General features: G+C 36.1%; 1 protein-coding gene across 5 annotated transcripts in view; it reads left to right on the forward strand.

The window, feature by feature from the left end:
* LOC112047515 (uncharacterized) overlaps positions 1-21,891 on the forward strand; it is a 475,328-nt gene that overhangs the window by 241,628 nt on the left and 211,809 nt on the right. Inside the window, exons 1-2 of one of the 5 annotated variants that reach the window (XM_052881722.1) lie at positions 6,346-6,673; positions 8,651-8,936. The exons of 3 other annotated variants lie outside the window; for them this stretch is intronic. In XM_052881722.1, the coding sequence (XP_052737682.1) occupies positions 8,883-8,936 (54 nt within the window). In that variant the 5' untranslated portion in view covers positions 6,346-6,673; positions 8,651-8,882. Of the gene's footprint in view, positions 1-6,345; positions 6,674-8,650; positions 8,937-21,891 lie in introns of those variants that run through there. One more of the 5 variants, XM_024084656.2, reaches the window with a different exon arrangement.

Raw genomic sequence — 21,891 nt, forward strand, 5'->3', positions numbered from 1 at the left:
TAATCGTCACAGTATCAAACTGCCACTAGGCCTTCAGGACTGGTCGACGAGGCAGTTATAAGCCTTGACCTTTTACGAAGGTATAAAATTGTATCAAAAACCGGAGTGGGGTTAAACAATTTTGGTGTAAAATTTCGTAAAGCGTGAAGAGCTGTCGAGTGCTAGGAGTGACATGAGTTCTGAGTGACAGTGTAAACGATCCCTCCTCGAGATACGCACCGCTTGCTTAGAAAATACCTATACGTACATGCAAACACGCATCCCATAAATGTAATGCTTTGTACTATTACAGTGTTCTTTTGATAAAGTTACTTTTTTTATTACTCGAAATATGTATATCTTTAGACTAGCTGACGCCGCGCGGCTTCACACGCGTGGTTCCCGTTCCCGTACTAATATAGCCTTCCTCGATAAATAGGCCGTTAAGAGCCGTGATAGCCCAGTGGATATGACATCTGTCTCTGATTCCGGAGGGTGTGGGTTCGAATCCGGTCCGGGGCATGCACCTCCAACTTTTCAGTTGTGTGCATTTTAAGAAATTAAATATCACGTGTCTCAATCGGTGAAGGAAAACATCGTGAGGAAACCTACATACCAGAGAATTATCTTAATTCTCTGCGTGTGTGAAGTCTGCCAATCCGCATTGGGCCAGCGTGGTGGACTATTGGCCTAATCCCTCTCATTCTGAGAGGAGACTCGAGCTCAGCAGTGAGCCGAATATGGGTTGATGACGACGATAAATAGGCTATCTAACACTGAAAGAATTTTTCAAATCGGACCAAAAGTTTCTGAGATTAGCGCGTTAAAACAAACAAACAAACAAACTCTTCAGCTTTATAATATTCGTATTGATTGTAGTTGTAGATATCTATTTTTTATTAAAAATAGTATGTTATGCATAAATAATGAGCCTGACATTATTAATTCATAATCATCATCATCATTACCAGCCGATGGATATCCAGTGCTGGACATAGGTCTCTTCAGCCTCGGTCTCGGCGGTTCCGAGCCAGTATCCATCGGCTCCCTATTTATTATTATTTAAATTATATTCTTTCTTAATATTAATATTAATTTTTTAAACAATATTAATGCCATAAAAAATAACACTTGCAAAATGTAGCAATTCTTGCAATCAGTTATTTTACCGTAAAAAGTTGTGAGATCCATGTAATACAAAGTCGATTACTTTATTCTGTCCGTAATTAATTGATCTTCAAGTTATTACGTCAATAGCTAACCTAACAACATCTTATAGTAACCATATCAATATTAAAAATCTTTTATATTTTAAATAAATAGATTGATTTGGCCATCGCATGAATACACAACATATCTTATGTTACAAGAAATACAATATTCAATAACATTGCTTAGAGCGCTTGCCAAGTCGATCTATTTATCTAGAAAAACCTCTTGACCATCCACCAACTTCCCAACTCCAGGCTACTAGCCTGAAAAAAGAAATATCCAATAATTTTATTTTCATTGTCCTCACGATTCGGAACCCAGGATCTCGTGATGAACTAATCAACCACTGGGCCATCAAGGTGTAGATATGGGATCATTAACACCGTTTCAGTAAGTCATGTATGCGAGCGCAGTCTGCGGGCGACGTTATAGCGCCTTATCTCGCATCCGGGCCGGATCGATGGAGGATATACTGCCGACTGTGTAATTACTGTTTTCGAATTAGTTTGACTTTTGGCCTCACGCTGTAAGACACTGTTTGTTTTTCACTAGAAGACGCGCCGCGGTTTCACCCGCCTAGTTTCACTTCCTGTGGGAATAAGGGGTTTGGCTGGTGGGAGGCTTCGGCCGTGGCTAGTTACCACCCTACCGCCAAAGACGTACCGCCAAGCGATTTAACGTTTTGGAAAGATGTCGTGTAGAAACCAAAAGGAGTGTGGATTTCATACTACTCATAACAAGTTAGCCCGCTTCCATTTTAGGTTGCATCATCACTTACCATCAGGTGAGATTGTAGTCAAGGGCTAACTTGTAGAGAATAAAAGCCACGGCCGATGCCTCCCACCAGCCAGACCTGAACCAAATAAGTAAACCTTGGGGATCGAACCCAGGACCAGCGTCTTGTAAATCCACTGCGCATACCACTGCGCCACGGAAGCCGTCAAAATTTCTTAAAATGTCAGACTCTTTAAAATTTTTAAAAGGTACCACAGACTGGATTTAAACCTACGCTCTCCTATTCGAAGACAGAAGTCATATCCACAAAAAAATGTTATCCAGAAGCTTCTGTTTTAAATGAAGGCACGGTCTCATTACCGTCAGCCCATTCAAATGCCAGAACCACGTGCAAGCGTTCACGAAATCAGGTTGTTTTTTCGTCAGGAAGGCAGGCTTTGATGGATCGCCGGGTTTACTGCCCCCCCGTAATGAGCCCGTAATCGCGCCCGGCTTTATCTTGCATGCCTGATGGCTTGACGGATGCCGCCCCTGGATGTACTCGTAAATTGACTGGTACACCGTCCTAGGGGTCTGTAAGTTTTCGATCTTGCTTATCAACATAACATAACATAACTTGACGTTTCAAAAATGCTTGTAAGCTAAGCCAAATATATCTATAATAATATTATAAAGCTTAGCTTAGCTAAAGAAGAGTTTGTTTGTTTGTTTGATTGAACGCGCTAATCCCAGGAACTATTGGTCTGATTTGAAAAGTACTTTTATTGATAGATAGCCCATTTATCGAGGAAGGCTATATTTAGGCTATATCATATTTTCAAAAAAATTAGGGATCCTTCCCGAAACTCCAATAATGTAACCCAAGGTGTACAAAAGTTATGTTTACATGGCGTGCGCTGCAAAAACTATTGATGTTAGAATAAAATAATGTACAACAACTTTGCAGAACACATCGCGTCAAACAAGTCGCGGACGTCCGCTAGTATGGGAATAAAATGTAGCCTATACTTTCCTAGATAAATGGGCTATCTAACACTGAAAGAATTTTTCATATCGGACCAGTACTTCATGAGAGTAGCGCGTTCAAGCAAACAAATAAACAAACACTACAGCTTTATAATATTATATAGTCTGGTAAGTTCCTTGATGACACTACCATGATATGCGGGCGACGGGGGAAAGACTGCGCGGTTGTGAATATGTGTGTGTGGTGAGGTGCATCATTCGTGGGTTATTCATTCATCGCTACACGCCCCCGGCCCGCGCGGACCATCGGGAGTGTTACGTACGAAATGGCGAAGCTATAGTGTAGATTTTAATAAAAGCCTCATTTCAAAAATATATAGATAAAATGAATAGTTTAATACTCTTTTTAAAAAAATTCAATTAGACGAATTACCTTCTATAAGACCTGCCTCGATAGATGTTACCCGTCTGTTAAAACTATATGATCATGATCTAACGTGTTCAATTGTTCATACAAACTGCGTCTATGGAATTGATGTTTCATCGTGTTAAAATTAGACGTGTGTGTATTACAATTTAAAAAGTATAGTTGTGTGTAGTGTAAAGACACAGGATATATTTATTGGTGTTAAATATTTTCAATGTGTGAGTTTTACCTCAGAAAAACGGCGAACAATTTTGGTGAATTAGAGTGCGATATAAGTCCATTATATGGTAAATAGTCAGAGGGTTAATATAATTTAGCATAGATAAGTTAATACGAAAGACTAATACAATATTCTTTGTAAAAAGGTAACGAATGTATAAATCCGCTACGGAAATGCAAAGTATTACAGAAAGAGAGCAATTTTATCTATTCAAGGAAATCAACTCCTAAGAGAGAGTAACAGGATGTGTACGATACGAAACTACAGCAGCATAGAAACATTAAGTAAATTTATTATTTACTGACTTACATAGTATAAGAATACAATGAAATTATACAGATATTCAGCAGAAATTTTACTCTATAATCCAGTAAGACTTTGAAGGTTACAATAATTCCCATGGAGCTAAAAATTGGTATGAATGTTCAGAATACGATTATATATGAATTGTGAAAAGTCCTCATCAATCCCCCCTGTGCAAAAAAAAATATTGACGGTGACAGTTTGCAAAAATGGGTTTACCGCGTTTTTCAGATAAACTGTGAGTTTAGTTTAGTTTTTGCAAATTTTCACCATCAATAAAAAATTTTGCACAAGGGGTATTGATGGGGACTTTTCACAATTCATTTATAACAGTATTCTGAACATTCATACCAATTTTTTGCATGATAGGTAACCTTACTTTATTTGAGGATTAACTTGACTGGACTATTATACCTGTCTCTACTCTATTTCGTTGACTATCTAGTTAAAGGAGCGGCGGAAAGCGAAAAAGTACTTTAGCTTACATAATAGCTAAGAGCTAAGTATTTAATTTTATAGGAATAAACTAAGTATTCATTATTATTTTCAATTTTGACAAACAAATCGTATATTTGTGATTTACCCACAGAACATAAACACATAAGCTACGCTCTAACCTATTTCACACTTATAAGCAAGTAGTGTAACCGGCCCTTAAAGAAGACCTTCACTTTAAACTGCACAGTTTTAACTGTACAGTTTTATTTAATCGCAATTTCATTGAAAATCATAGAAAAAACCTGTACTTATAGTTAAAACTGACGGAGGTTACACAGTAGGTACATACGATTTAACTGAACAGTTCGACTGTTCAGTTAAAACTGCAGGTCTGAGAGCACGGGTATTCTATAATAATATAACAAAGAAGCTAAGATTTGATTGTTTGTTTGCACTACAGGATATATTTTATTAAACCGGAACCACGCGGGTGAGACCGCGCGGCATCTGCTATCTACAGTTTGTTGAAAGTTAAGATATATTCACGATTCAACTTTGCAATCCCCCTAACAAAAGTAGTTGTTTCTTGACAAAACGTAACAAATGCTCGTGTAATGTAAACGCTACGCGGTGGTCCCACGCTCGGCGTACACTAATCATTAATGTCATGAATACTTACCAAAATTACACCACTCCAATATAACTCTTATAATCTATAAGTTAAGATACATTATCGCGTGGAAATATTCTAATTAGCTTTGTTTATGCTTCGGAATAAAATTATCTTAGATCTATTTTCGTCCGTTGCATTTTGTCCACAGCTGTTTGTTGTAATTAAGTCCATTCATGAAAGTTTTGTAGTTACATGATACCAGTATGTTATGACACCAATTTTAATAGCTCAGCTTTTGAAGCTGACGGCCACAAATGAATATTAATTTTCACTAACTAAAAGAAGATGCCTCGGCTGGGCAGCATTCGGGAAACTTCGCGATATCTTTTCGTCCGAAATTCCTACTACGACTAAAGACAAAAGTAAAGACCTATGGTTCCGAGACTTGGTTGAAGGTGGAAGGCTCAGAGTCACACAGCGGGCGATGTAGCGAACTATGTTAGGAGTATCTCTGCGTGATCGAATCAGAAATGAGAAAATCCGCAGAAGAATCAAAGTCACCGACATAGCTCAACTGAATAGTCGCGAAGCTGAAGTGGCAATGGACGGGGCACATAGTTTGAAGATCCAATGAACGTTAGGGTCCCAAGGTAATGGAATGGCGACTCCGCACTAGAATGCGTAGTGTTGGTCGACTGACGACATCAAGCGAGTTGCAGAGATTCATTGGAATCGCTACAAAAGGACTGCTAGTTCCTGCAATGGACGTCTAGCGGCTGATATGATGATAAAAAGAAGATATTGAAAAGAAGCTACTGGACCTGTGTCTTGGGGTCAAACTATGAAAACTAAGCTTTTTTTCAAGTAATTTTCAATGCATATTCTCAGCCCAGAGTTGGGAAGTTCATGGCGGTATACCCTCGTATCGGAGAGCACTTTAAACCATCGGTGATCGTTATAGGCAAACATTATCACCCTTAGCCCACCAACCCTCATTGGAGCAGTATGGTGTGTCTTTGTCCATGTCCTCTATTAAAACGGAGGCCTAAAATAGGCTAATATGAAAGACAAATAAACTCTCTACGAGCCTGTAAGACCCAGAATACATAATTCTGTATTGACACAAATTCATGAATTTCAGAGTAACCAAGTAAACACATCTTCATCTTCGATTTCTCGAGAACATTATCTGCCCGATATCGGCGCCTTAAATCACTATAAGATTAGACAACTATTTCTTTAAGGCCTGCCCACAAATTACCAACGTTTAAGGAAGATTCAATATTTTAACGGTCAGTAAAATGCGTTATCCTTTCGATTATTTAGTGCACCGTTCTATTATGTTATCGCAAAACCGTAATAATTTACCCCTCTTTGGGATACAACAAAGAGGCCAAATAAGTTGCGCCCTCTGAGCACCGAAAATAAGGGTGAGAGCGGGCTGGAAGAGTCAGTGCGAGGTCGGCTGCCGTGCGGAGCGGACGTGTCGCCGGGAGACGGAACAGCGCTGGCTCGATCGTGTGGGACGCTAATAAACAATCATACAATTACATGTAACAGCAGCACAATTCCCATTAGTGATATCGAAGACCTTGACAAATATTAAAAGGTCGAAGAACCAAGTGTTTATGTTATGCGGCAGAAATCGGAAACGAGTACGAGAAATGTTTGGTGATTTATAATATTGCGTGCTTTTTGTATTACTTAAAAAGAAATCACGTGTTTCGTCGTGGAAAAGGACCGATAAGGAATAAAAATTATTTTGTATCAGTTTTTCAAGGTGAATTTCTTTTATTTTACCAGTATTTATGTTCATTTCATTGAATGTTTTTGTTTTTGTGTTATCATTTTCATTTAGAAGAAAGCTAGTATTTCATTTTACTTTTTAATTTTACACAGACCACCGACGTATTTAAATTCCCGCATGAATTGAAATGATAATTAGTTCGTTTATTGAGTAGGTAATGAAAATCGGGAGTTTGGTAGAATAATTAAATCCAGGGTGAAACTGATTCAATGTGGCCGTTGGGCAAATGAGATCGTAATGCTTAATCGGAACACATTAAACTCGATCAGACTTACGGTCACTGCAATAATCTAAAAAAATCAATTTGATTCTATAAACCTTTTACTGAAAGGACTAATTATTTAATTTAAATTTAACAAAAATATGGTAGTACTTCTAAAATGAAATGTTTAAATAATAATAGAAAGTAATCAACTACTAAATTAACATTCTATGATAAATTGAGTGGAAAAAAAAACTAAGAAGAAGAGATTCAACATGAAAAATGTATAATATATAATCAACAATCAATACTAAATTAGATCTATTTAAATGAAATAATACCAGCAATAATGTTAATAATATATACTTGTCATAAAGTTCAAGAGAAAATAAGATTCTTATAAAAATATAGACATGAAAATCAATAGAAGTCTTTTATTAGTATAATGTGCACTTCTTCATAAAACTGTTACAGTTAAATTCATATCTTTAAAAAATTCTGCTCTTTCAAATACACGCTCGTAACAAGTAACTAATCACAGTACCAATGGTTGTATTTGTATTTGTGGGGTCCGCAACCCTTCGCCTGACGCATTTAAAACTATCGCTATCGATCCAATGCACCGAGTTTTAAATAAGACTATTATATTGCAACACGATGCTTATGAAAAAAACATCGAAGTAAACGATACTAAAAAGAGAATATTTATTTTTGAATACTTTTCGAAAACAGTTAAATAAAAATGTAAAGGAACGAAAATAAATTAAATAAGAAACTAGTTATATAAAAAACTAAAATTTGGCTATACTGAATTGGCATAACTCAATATCAATAATCAACGCCACTTACTCTGAGATCCGATTTTTCTAAAATGAAATCCAAGATTTTAGGTATTACAACAAAACAGCACATTCTTTAAATTTAAAATATATAAAAAGTTTTCAAACGGATAAGAAAATTGTTTTAATTCCTAAAGTTCCCAAGATTGAGCATTGCATTTTCAATAAAATTTGCAAAACCCTTGAACCTCAGTTTATTTAATAGATCGCACGAACAGTTCAAAGGTAACAGTAATAAATGCTAACCACTGCAACGGTTACCTTGATGACTCACTGGTTTTACTGGACTCCCTATCGATTGTAGATAGTAATGTTAATTAGGGTGTAATTCATGTTTCTTCCTTATTTATTGCAGAGGTTAACATAAATCCTTCAGATAATATCGAATCTCTGCGTGAATGCAATAATTTAGTATAAAATACAATCTTGATAATGTACGTACGTTAAAATTTAGAAAATAACTTTAGTTTTAATTAGTTAATTAGTGTTCAATTAGAATAGATCAAATCAACAAAATAGATAATCAAAGTAGAGATAAGGATATTGAAATGGATTTAGAGTAGTTGATTTGAAAGTCAAACAGCGTTCATTGATACAATTGCATTGATTCATTTACTCGTTCGCCCACGTTTACGTAGGCGGCTCAGACCTGAATGAAAGCAAGATCGTCTGCTTTGCCCTTTTGAGACGATTTCGTAAACGTAAAATAAACATGCTGGTCTCAATTTAGCCACATTATTTCTGATTACACAACTGCGGAAGCACTTTAGGAATAAGATGTTCTTTTACATGAGTTGATTTTCTTTTTACATTAATTAGTAGTTATATTTGATTTTGAGTATTTATAATCTGTATTTTATATTATCGTTTCGAAAGTTTATGAATTAAAGTACTGCAAATTCTTTTCAGCTCTACGAACAATAATAAAGTGACTTTTTGACAATTGTGTTCATTATCTAATGTTAAGAAAGACAATGCTGTGATAGTGAAACAGAAACAGTCCAAGTAAATGTGTCCTTATATGTGCCAAATATTTGTTAAAACTTTTATAACATTCGTGCAATTTTAAATCTCATGTGGACGTTTTAAAAGCCTTCGTTCGATAGGAGTTGTTGAAAAGGACTGGCATTAATGGCTACGGATGGGCACCAACTTATCTAAATTGAACAAGACCAGGGTCTCCGGTGTCAACCATGTTAGTATAAACATTCTAAAACTAACTTTTAAAGCTTCTGCTGTATATTTTTATTTGGCTTAGCATTTAATTTACCGTCTATTGTATCCAATAGGCTGTGAATTTGTTTTTGGTTTGTCTAATTTTATTCTTTTTGCACTGAATTTGCATCTTTATTGGCTTACGTAATATAAACCGTATCCACTTAACGTCTCAAAAATCCATTTGGAGATATAAATCCAAGTTTTATTGCAAGAGTTTCCGCCATGATACATACGCCATTAAAAAGAGCGTTATTTTTGTCGCGAAAACGCTTGTAAATCAATGTTATTTGTCGAGGAAAATATTTTTTGCCTCCAAACTGCTTATGCGGAGATAAATTTGAGGTTGTGACAATGTTATGGACGAAATTATCTTTTTTTTATTTCAAATATAACAGACGACAGGGTTTTGACATAATAATTATACTCCCTAATTTAGAATCACTGTTTCTTTTTTCTTTTTTAAATCTTAAAATTTTGAATTCACTCATAAAATAAGAAAATACTTTTTCGAAGTTATTTTAAATGATTGATATTATAAAATATATTTTAATTTAAATCTTAAATCTGACAATAACGTATCAAAAGCAAACATTGAAGATAAATCTAAAAAGTAATTTTCCGGGGATGTACAAGTATAAAAAAATACAGTATCGAGTATTTTTTTTCATTTCAGATGATTAACTAGTGATTCAAGTAATGGTTTAAGTTATATTTTAATAAACAGTTTTATTTGAATTATTTTAATAAACTGTATAATTATTAAACCACGGACATATAATTATAAATATCATTGTCATATTATTACGTCTATTGTCCGTAGACACACTTCATTAATTAATAAATCAAACACTTGATTCAATAAAATAATAAGCCCGCCGATTGGGTGCTCAACAAAGATTCTGTATAGTACATACGGTAAAGTTGTACATTTTATCATAATTATGATAAATTACTTCATTGTTCCACGCTACGATCTACTTCAATCCATCATTGTTTCGGCGGCACATGTTCACCGTAACTATGTTGAAATAATATTGTGAAAGTTTATTATATTGTACAAAGATAATCACTAGACGCTCTCGTGAAGAATTATAATGGCACTTAGAAGTTAGAACGAAAACATTCACATTCAAATTCATTCATGATGGATTGAAGTAGATCGTAGCGTGGAACAATGAAGTAATTTATCATAATTATGATAAATTACTTCATTGTTCCACGCTACGATCTACTTCAATCCATCATTGTTTCGGCGGCACATGTTCACCGTAACTATGTTGAAATAATATTGTGAAAGTTTATTATATTGTACAAAGATAATCACTAGACGCTCTCGTGAAGAATTATAATGGCACTTAGAAGTTAGAACGAAAACATTAAAGTGAAGGCGAAGAGACAGTAGATTGTATTTTTGGAGATTTTGGGAGTACTTTAGAACTTAAAGAACAACTGTTGAGTTTAGTTAAAGTTACTAAACTTTGCAAAAGAGTGCAATATTCCGAATAAATGAATATGAAAAACTTAAAAGCCACATTAGGTTATCAAAATTCCACTGTGGAATATCTTATCTTTTTTTTCTTCTTGAAATTCCTTATCGAAAGCAGGAGAAAAATATTTTTTAAGCCTTACTAGCTCAAAGATTAAATACTAATAACACATGATTTTCATTTAGTTACAGTAATATATTCGACTTGCCCAAACATTAAAAGCAAGTCAAGGCAAGAAGCAAGAGAAGAGAAGACCTTAGACTTAGACCTGTCAGATTTAAATACCGTCCCTAACCATATAGCTGTTGAGGATTTGACATCTTATATGTGATAGATGACGCCGAGCGGTTTCACCCTCGTGGTTCCCGTTCCCGTAGGAATACGGGAATAATATATAGCCTAAAGCCTTCCTCGATAAATGGGCTATCTAGCACTGAAAGAATTTTTCAAATCGAACCAGTAGTTCCTGAGTTTAGCTCGTTCAATCAAACAAACAAACAAACTCTTCAGCTTTATAATATTAGTATAGATATTCCGAAACCGTCTCTTATACTATAACTGTATCACGAGATCAAATTGTATCCCTCTTGGCCATTAAGCGTCATAACTCAGTTAGCTCAGGATGCTCTGGTAACTTTGTGATCGCTAATCTTGTGGACATGTGTAGCTTAAAAGTATTACCCGTGTAAAGATAATAGCCTATTAAAATAGAACAGAAGCCAGTTTACTTTTATACTTCGTTATGTTTCATAGCACATGGATTCATGCATCTTACTCTATGGTTATTTTCGTTTACAACTTCCTTCTAAAGTTTGTCTCTTAATTAAATCTTGAATGAGCTGACAAAAATTTTCCCAATCTATCGGGAGATTTATGGGTTTCATTGTTGTCACATATGGCATCCCCACTAACGCCGATAATCTCATAACAAATTCATCACCCTAAAGCGTTACCTATCACGCGTTACGCAATCATTCATAATCACGATCGGCGATCACTCCTGCAAATTGTGCGTCGTCACAATGATCATTCATCACGACGAGTATCGCGAGTTAATCATACATAATCACTATCACGACAGATCAGGCACGTGCCCTTTGTCCCAGAAGATTCTCATTTAAAATTTTCCGTTTGAAAGTAGTTTTTAATTTAAAATTATAAAAATAAAAATATATGAGATCAAAAAAAGAGGGATTAGTTTGTAAATTTTATTTTCAATTACATGGTCACGGATTTTTTTTAGTTCTTCTCTAAAATTACTCAAGTTAAACAGTGTTTAACTATCTTGTTTTCTTCCAAGCAACTATCATTACAGTTTTATTTCATTGAAAAACACGACCTAAATCTGTATATGACCACAATCTGGCAATAAATAATTTATGATTTAAAAAATACTTACAAAACTGTATGAAAACGTTTTCAGTATTTTTATTTTTTATCGTCCGTTTAAATTTCACAAATTAAATTAAACTGTTAGTGATCAAGAAGGCTTACAGTTTACAAGAACTTTTAAAAATTCAAGTTTTTCCATTTATAGTCCTTAGAGGGCTTAGAGGATCTATGGAAGTTCTATGAAAAAAATCAATATTTAAGTATGAATCTCAGTTTTTTTTTTTTTAATTCTTTACAAGTTATCCCTTGACTACAATCTCACCTGATGGTAAGTGATGATGCAGTCTAAGATGGAAGCGGGCTAACTTGTTAGGAGGAGGATGAAAATCCACACCCCTTTCGGTTTCTACACGGCATCGTACCGGAACGCTAAATCGCTTGGCGGTACGTCTTTGCCGGTAGGGTGGTAACTAGCCACGGCCGAAGCCTCCCACCAGCCAGACCTGGACAAATTAAGAAAATCTCAATCTGCCCAGCCGGGGATCGAACCCAGGACCTCCGTTTTGTAAATCCACCGCGCATACCACTGCGCCACGGAGGCCGTCAAAAGTTTCTATTGTTTAGTACTACATACACAGTTAGTTATAACTGTTGAGAAAAGTGGCTTTAAAATATTTTTTTTTGCTTTCCCAGTATTCTAAGAGCAGTTTCCAAGTATATTAAGGGCAGTTGGCGTTTACAAAAACAGCTTAGCACTCCTTACAACAGCAAATATCGTCTTAAGAGGCAGTTAAAGAAAATATAGTTTGTTTACACTAACGCAAACGAGATAAAAAGACCGGCGCCGTTGCGTCCAATCGTAAGGAGCCGCCACGACTTCCGGAGTGAGCGCGGGAAAATTCAATATCCGGTTCAATACGAGATGTTCGATTACTCGATCATAGTGCACCGGTTGCCCCTACCTCCCCTAGACTTGTTTTAACTAAAATTACTTTGACTGTTACTTTGTGACAGGTAGTAGTCACTACGAATCGCATTTTTCAAAGGTGCTACCTTTTACGGAAATTTATTCCATGAGGAAATAAAGTTAATTTATATTACTTATTTAATTCACCGGTTCGCGTATGGCTTCGGAACACGAATCCCTGGCGAAATTTTTCAGTTATTCCATCAGGGGGACGATTTGTTTATTCTTTTAACTATTATGAATTCTTTCTAACTTAGGATTAATAAATAAAAACCGGTCAAGTGCGTGATGGCTAAGTGTGGGTTCCGCAGTTAGAACGTTGTTATAGAACTTGACTATTGACTTAGAATGGTTTTAGGTTGATCTACTACAACTCTTTAAATAACTACTTCTGTGAATTTATCATGCATCTGTAAATAACCTTTTAGCTGGCATAAGATGGGGTGACTTGAACTTGGGAGAAAGTAAGCACTTTAAACCTTAATTCCCACAATATATTTATCTTGCCATGCAGACTATGTTTTACTAAAAAAAAGCTCATTGTTATGTCAACTCACCGAGATAATATGACTAGTTTATCGCACAAAGGGACGTAAATATTTAATTCCGATCACAATCGACAGCCCTGAACAACACGCGCGCTCGTAATTGGCGATAGATCACGCGACGCGGCAAGATCAAAGTATTCCGCGTCCAATAAAACGTCACGGGCGATCATGGATGTCACTCGCAGATTAGCAGCGTCAAACGCATTTAATTGCATTAGCCCTCGCTTTCTACGCTGTACAGCTTTTGTAGTCAATGACTAATAATTTAGTGTTCAAGTTTGATTTGATTTACGTTTTATGCGAGTAAATTCTGCACGATGTCCTTTGAAGCTCTGTTGTGTTGTGATTTCTTTTATATATTTTTTTATTCGACACAGAATAAAGATGATCCAGAATGAGTCTTTATAAGCTGCTGGAAATCAAACCCAGGACTGACAATTACTAGGCTTTTAGGTCTATTCCTGTATCGCTCTTTTCTCGTAGATATTTTTTCTCGACGATATATTGGGTTTTTAACGACCTGTGAATATTTAGAATCCAAACTTAACAACCGTGATACCGTGATCGTTAAAGACGTGATAACCCAGTGGTTATGACCTCTGACGATTCCGAAGGGGTGGACGAATCTGGTCCGGGGCATGCACCTCTAACTTTTCAGTTGTGTGTATTTTAAGAAATTAATTATCACGTGTCTCATACGGTGAAGGAAAACCATCGTGAAGAAACTTGCATACCTGAGATTTTTTTCAATTCTCTACGTAGGTATGTGAAGTCAGCCAATCCGCATTTGGCAAGCGTGGTGATGGCTAGTTACCACCCTACTGACAAAACGTATCGCCAAGCGATTTAGCGTTCCGGTACGATGTCGTGTAGAAATCGAATGGTGTGTGGATTTTCATCCTCCTCCTAACTTGTTAGCCCGCTTCAATCTCAGATTGCATCATCACTTACTATCAGATGAGATTGTAGTCAAGGGCTTACTTTTAAGGAGTAAAAAAAGAGGAGACTCGTGCTCAACAGTGAGCCGAATATGGGTTGTTAACAATGATGATGAAACTTCACAAAAACGCCTTATCATCACTTATAATACTTAATAACCTAACACCATAAGTATGCACTGCAACATCGTCTCTATAAGTTACTTATGCAATTAATTAGCTTTATGCATTAGCAAATATGACGGCATTTTAATTTGCAACTTTGGGAATCCTTTAGTGTTTATTAACATTTCAGCCAATAGTGCATCTACACTATTGGCTGAAATGTGCGATTTTAAAGAGAATACCGTAAATTCAGCTTATAGCCATTGCGATGAATGGTTTGCTGAGCTCACAGAGCATATTTTATGCAAACTATAAATAAAACATGGGGGTATTTTCGCTTAAGTCATGTGCAAACTGGCAAGGGACATTCGGACGGTGGCAATCGAAAATCGCATCTATTGACTTCGACCGTTCCCAGCACACATGTTTAAGTACCTACTAGTAGGTACGTTGTGTAATGAATAGCATTTGTAGTAAACAGAAGGGTGCTTTTAGTAATATCAAATATTGATTTATCTTGTTAGATTTATTACCAGTACTGTTACTGCTAACTGCAACTATAGGTATTACAAAATATTTTTCATAGGTTCCTCGGTTAGCTATCTCCTCCTAGATTAGGTCAATAAAAATATCTTATTTGAATTGTCTGTTCATTCAATCTCAACAGAAGCGTGAGCTTTGAATCTGAACTCAAAGCAAATAATTTGTTAATAGAGTCAGAGATGTATATGGCACAAAGAATGCTAAGGCACCTAGCACACTATACGGGCACTGGTCGTGGTCCGCAACGACCAAGTTGACTGAAGAAACTATATGAACCTCGCGCATTTGGCCGCAGACTAGGTCGGCTCGACTAGACGTTGCGACCAAACGCCTCAACTGGACGTTGCGACCAAATTACGTAAAGTTTGCTATGAGAGCTCGAGCACTGTTCTGTGACAACGAATGCGTCTCAGCCAGTCCAGCAGTTAATATTTTGGACAGAATAACAAAAGACGATTATTGGCCGCTTTGTTATTGGTTGCTTTGCTATTGGCCGTAGTCGTGGCTTTGAAAGATATTTTTTTGCCTTCCCAGTATTCTAAGAGCAATTTCCAAGTATGTTAAAGGCAGTTGGCATTTACAAAAACAGAATAACAAAAGACAATTATTGTCCGCTTTACTAATGGCCGTGGTCGCGGCCGCTTTAGCCGCAAGCATACTGTAGATTTGCGACCATGTCTAATAGTCTTGTTTGTGGTCGTATAGTGCGTGAGGTCTCTTATTCCTAATATAAAAGAAGCCAAGGTGACAACCATATTTCCCAAGCAAACAAGAAAATTTGTAGGAAAAGTGACACATTTTTTTGTCTATTGTAATCGAATCAAACGCCCCCGCAAGTGTCGCAATAACAATACGCTTTCATAACAATACCATTAGAGCCGGGCCGAAAACAGAGCCGACGCCATTTCTGTGTCCGGCTAGGTGTGTTTTTTTTTTATTTAATTCTGCAAATCCACCCTTGCGTTGTTTTTGTGGGGTAGCTTTGGCGCGTGGCGCAAGTTAGAACTCAATAAATTATAAATGTGTTTTATTTTTAAACGTCATAATCATTCATCATCACAACATTCGGCTCACTGTTAAGCACAAATCTACTCTCAGAATGAGGAGGGCTAGCACTGTTTCCCAATGCGGATTGGCAGACTTTACTTAAGTAGAAATTAAAAAAAATCTCAGTTATGCAGGTCAAAATATGCTTTCATTACAAGATTAAGATAAACAACAACTTATTTAGGTTTATTTGGTTTCGGAATTCTAATGGTCACCTTCCGACTCTTCATCCATTGTATTGCATGGTCACCGAAGATAAGACGAATATTTGAGTCCAATTAAGTTACATGAACAAATCTTGATAAGCAGTTTATCAGTACCTACTACTTTTTCCTTTAGAGCATCATCATCTCCTTACCCTTATCCCACTTAAGTGGGGTCGGAAAAATATGTCAATCTTTTCCATTCGTCTCTATTACTCGTCAACTCATCATCCACTCCTTTTACACACATGTCCTCTTTCACACAAGCCAACCATCTCTTCTTTGGCCTTCCTCTCCTCTTATGTCCTTCCATTTGCACATTCAACATTTTTCTAGTAATATGACTTTCCTCCCTACGCATTACATGTCCATACCAAGCTATCCTTCTACTACTCAATTTTTCTGCCACTGGCGCCACCTTCAGACTTCCTCTTATATACTCATTCCTTATTTTATCTATTCTTGTCACACCACATATCCATCTCAACATACTTTTTCCTCTAGAGCATAAAATGCTATTTTATCTTTCCTTTATTGTATACTGACAAACTTCTTGAGCATGAGAAGGTAATGTGATCTAGAGTATTGTTTAAGTTTATGCAGAATCAGTAGTCTAAACTGAGGCCTGTCGCGCTGTTAAATCGCTTTCAGCTTCTCTCTTGTATCTACCACTTTCGCCTCGCTGGTAGTGGAAATCAATACTTGACTGCAATTGAAATGTTTATGTGTTGAATTATTTGATCTTATTATAGTGAATATTTACATAATTCTAAAGAACTAGTCGACATTCGCGTTTATTTATATTTTTCGTCTATGCCTATTGAAACATGACAAAATAAGCTCAAATCATTTCTAAGATTAATCTACCCAAAGACCAGCTGGCTTATTCACTAATTTTATACCTAACTAGCTGACGCCGCGCGGTTTCTCCCGCGTGGTTCTCGTTCCCGTAGAAGTATGGGGATAATATATAGCCTATAGCCTTCCTCGATAAATGGGCTATCTAACACTGAAAGAATGTTTCAAATCGGACCAGTACTTCCTGAGATTAGCGCGTTCAATCTAACAAACAAACAAACTAACTCTTCAGTTTTATATATTAGTATAGATATACCTTTAACCACTTAACATAATTAACATCAAATCAATAACAACAAAACGTGTTCTTTAATATGGTGCATAGATATTTATATGTTGTGTGTTCGAAGTTGATTAATTTTGTGAAATTAAATGGGTAAATGTCGCGAGCAGTTTTTTTATCTTTTGTGGAGCAGTTTACTTTTAGACCCTGGACGGTCCTTACCGTTTAAGTGGATATAGCCTTAACAAAGATCAATGTTTAAAGCACTGGTTAGTTAATTCGAATTAAATTTTCGTGTTTATCTATTAAATTTACTCGAAATTAGTGAATAGGTAAGCTGGTACTTAATTTTGGAAATTAACTTCAATAAGTAGGAAAATAAAAATGTCTGAAGTAATTTTTTTGCTATTCTTTTATATTCCCATCAAGTTTTGGTTTTGTTATATTTTAATAATAAGAAAAGTTAGTTTTAGTTTAAAAGTAAAGATACTCGTGTATTCAAACTTTACAATTGTTTTGTTACTGTATCTTTATTGCAACCGCAATGCTGCACCGGGACATTGCTATAAAGTTTTTAGTTCTACAAAGGAATACAGAACAGAATTTGTGCTACAATCGACAATGTATACTTATATAAACATTTTTTTATCGATGAACCAAAATAGAGGTGTAATAAGTATGCCGAGTGTGAGTCTTTCTGTGCATTAGTAGTCCCTCATCGGATTAACCCATACTGATGCGGTTTTGGTAGTTAGTTGTATATTGAATCTAAGAGAGATGCTTGCTTGTGTTTGCAAATTGTAGTAATTGTCCGACATGATTAACTTATCTGGAAGCGTACGGCACTGCTCTGAGCTTTTTTCACTCACCAACTACCCGTATTGTATAAGATATCAGGTATTATATCCTTAGGCTTATGGCCTCTAATCCTGTAAAACTTATGTTTTTAGTTGAGGAGTGTTAGTGAAGAGAAATAGACAAAATATCGTCCAATGGCAGTGGAGTTGTCTCTTCTCTTTCGTCCCAACGCAACGAAAAAGCAGTATTTCCGGTTGCACCGCCAATGGTTGTAATTTGTCTATTCTATTCTCATTGGTTGCATAAAAGCGTCACAGGGCAGTAAGACATGCACTTTCGTCATCATCATCATAGTATCAGCGATGGTCGTTTGGATTGACGACAAAAGCCTTTTGTAGGAACTTCCAAATTACACTTACTTTATCGGCAATGTATTGTCTATTGTGATTGTATTTTCTTTTAACTAGTTATTATTGTTTTGTAATTACTGTTTTTGCCAAAATAAAATAAAATAAAAAATAAATACATGATCCTGAGCCACCTGCATCCAGCGAATCCATCCAACGCAACTCCATGACATGAAGTATTGCTTTGTTATTAATTATGGTTCCATCCTTTTGTTTTCTCAACTATTATCATCATTACTAACCCATATTCGGGTCACTGCTGAGCTTGAGTCTCCTCTCAGAATTAGAGGGGTTAGGCCAATATTCCACTACGCTGGCCCAATGTGGATTGGCAGACTTCACACATGCAGACATTTAAGACTTAATTCCCTGATCTCTCACGATGTTTTTCCTTCACCGTTTGAGGAACGTGATATTTAATTTCTTAAAATGCACACGATTGAAAAGTTGGAGGTGCATGCCCCGGACTGGATTCGAACTCTCTCCGGAATCGGAGGCAGAGGTCATATCCACTGGGCTATCAAGGCTCTTATATTTTAATAAAAAACCTGTAACTGTATTCAACAAAGCGATGTTGTTAAGTTTACCTATATCTATTCCTAACGTATGTATATTATTTATATAAACACTTCCTTCAATCGTATGAACGGACTGCAAATGTTTATACAAAAACGGCTTTAAATAATCTGTTATTTGCCATAACGAAATATGAAATGCAGATCGCATAATATATCTCTCAGCAGTACATTAAGCATATACTTCGATGACAGTTTTATTATCTGTATTGCCCTATGCTGAGATTTATATGCGTTTGGCGTCATGCGTGAGATGGAAGAGTTGAGGCGAATGATTTTTGAATAAGTTTTGTAAAAATAAAATCACCTATATAAAGAATGTCCCGTAATTAATGGATGAAACGCAAATGGTAGATACACCATTTAATTATCTAAAACTAATTTGAATAGTTTGGAAAATTCTTAGTATCCAAGTTACATATATATATTTTTTTCGATTTCTAAAATATCTATCTATCTTGAAATATTTTCAATGCTGTAGTTGTTGTAAAAATCGGAAAAAATATATAACTTGGTCACTCTAGCGATTTATTCGAAACTATTCAATATTGGTATTAGATAAGTAGGTGGTGTATATACCATTTGCGTTATCTTTAATTACGGGACACCCTGCAAAACTTTGACTGTATTTTTAAAACAAAGGAGGGAGGCCTGAACTTAATGGGCCTTTAAAATAGGCTGATAATGATTATGACAAAAATGTGTAGTAGTAAGTTACTGTTAATAGAATATGTAGATGTAAGTCTAATATAGGCGTAGCAGCAGTGACATGCACAATGTTTTCGATTAGGGTAGGCACTATACTTACAAATTGTACAAAGTGATAAATTCGTCTTAAATACAGATTCGTAACGATTTCCCAGGGTAGGCAGTACATTTTTTCACATATAATATGAAATGCACGCCACTGTATAGTAGTTTGATAGATGTCTATCTAATACAGTTATTATTAGTGGCTTTTTTACTCAACACAATTATAAATTCGAATTCAATGGACCGAAAAATGAAAAATTTAAATAAATAAGCACGAGTGATAACTTTTTTTTTTATTTACAAGTTAGCCCTTGACTACAATCTCTCCTGATATTAGTGATGATGCAATTGTTTGGAGTAGGATGAAAATCCACACCCCTTTCGGTTTGTACACGACATCGTACCGGAACGCTAAATCGCTTGGCGGTACGTCTTTGTCGGTAGGGTGGTAACTAGCCATGGCCGAAGCCTCCCACCAGCCAGACCTGTACCAATTAAGAAAATCTCAATCGGCCCAGCTGGGGATCGAACCAAGGACCTCCGTATTGTAAATCCACTGCGCCACGGAGGCCGTCAGACTTTAACTTTTGCAAGATGTTTATCAATTGATAGACAATGGTAGATTGCCATAAAAATCTTTGTAGGCGCTTGAAAACTGCAAGCACTATACTAGCCTATTCACTAGATTATTTTAGGGCTACGATTTTTGCATCGCTGCTGCCTGACCCTAGCCTATGCCTATTTTAAAATCTATGGTTCTCCTTAACGTCGTTTGTCCTGCAGATTGATTCATCAAAATCTATTTAGGGGTTTAGTCGTGCAAAGGTATTAACTAGACAAACAATTTCTAATATTATTTTTTTCATAGTATTGTTGTTTAGCAAAGCTTGGTACAGTTGGGCGGCATTGTTTTCGTTGCTCAATAAACTCGTTAAAACCATCCAACGGAGCGTGAGCCTCCTTGTGACAGTTCTAACTTGTCAGCTTGAGGCACGACTGAACTTTATGTTCGGTAGCGTTTACAAAACAGAATACACACTCCATTGCTGTTGTACAACTCCGATAATTGAAAATCTGTATAACTGAATATGAAATTTTTGAGGAGTTTTTGTTAATTTCTCTAATCTATTTTTATGAAAATTGTATAAGGTATAAATAACACTTGGAAGTTATAGTGAACCTAGTGAACCTCCCTTGGCGACACCCTTGGTGGAGTGTAGCACTGATTCGTAGTCGCTCATTACAAGGAGGCCGATTCACACGTACTACGAAAAACCAAAAGAACTCCATTGTTCATATTCAATTCTTTTTTAAATTCGAACCAGACGCTCTTTCTTCTCCTTGAGACGACGAATTGGCAATATAATCCACTACTCCGAAATTATACAGGGTGCTCAGGAATATTTCCCGTAACTCTGGGGTTATATTCTTTATCGAAAATTAATTAAAAATGGTCAACGAACATGTGTTCTAAAATTAATATTTTCGGGGTAAATAAGATTTCTTTTGTACATAGATCTTAAAATGTGTTCTTATACGCATCCTTACAATTATGACGTAGCCAAGTTTGACGTATTTTAAAATGCGAAACAAGATAAAGGCGTGTGTTACATGGATAGTCAGAATTATTTCAATTACTTTATATTAAAACATATTTTTTTTTTTATTTTTAGCTACAAAATATTTGTCATGCAGTTCGACTCCTATAAGTGGACTCGTCGACACAAGATATGGAAAATACTCCCGAGCACCCTGTATAGCAGCGTATACACCATTAGTTGTAAAACCTACAGAAAAGTAAACGAGAATCAAACAAAACTGAAAGCGAGAGACACGGTGCAAATTCACGTCGTTAAAAAATAACGAAATAAAGAGTAAATATTTTCGTTATCCGCGCATTTTATAAAGGAAAAACATTATTCGTCAGTTTAATTAGATAGCCCGTATTTGTCTCTGTTGATCAGCACATTCGTTAAAAACGGGCAACGGACCGTGAGCGCTGCGACTATCCAAACTTGCTTGGTTTTAAGCCACGGATTCGGATATTGTAGCGTCAGCAAAACGCGGCGAGTGGTTAATTGGGTAGAAGCACGGAGTACATAATGCAGTAGAAGTAAGTTAAAGGATAGCATTCGAAGCACTTATCAT

This window comes from Bicyclus anynana, chromosome 5 (genome assembly GCF_947172395.1).
Source record: "Bicyclus anynana chromosome 5, ilBicAnyn1.1, whole genome shotgun sequence".
Classification (NCBI taxonomy): Eukaryota; Metazoa; Arthropoda; class Insecta; order Lepidoptera; family Nymphalidae; genus Bicyclus; species Bicyclus anynana.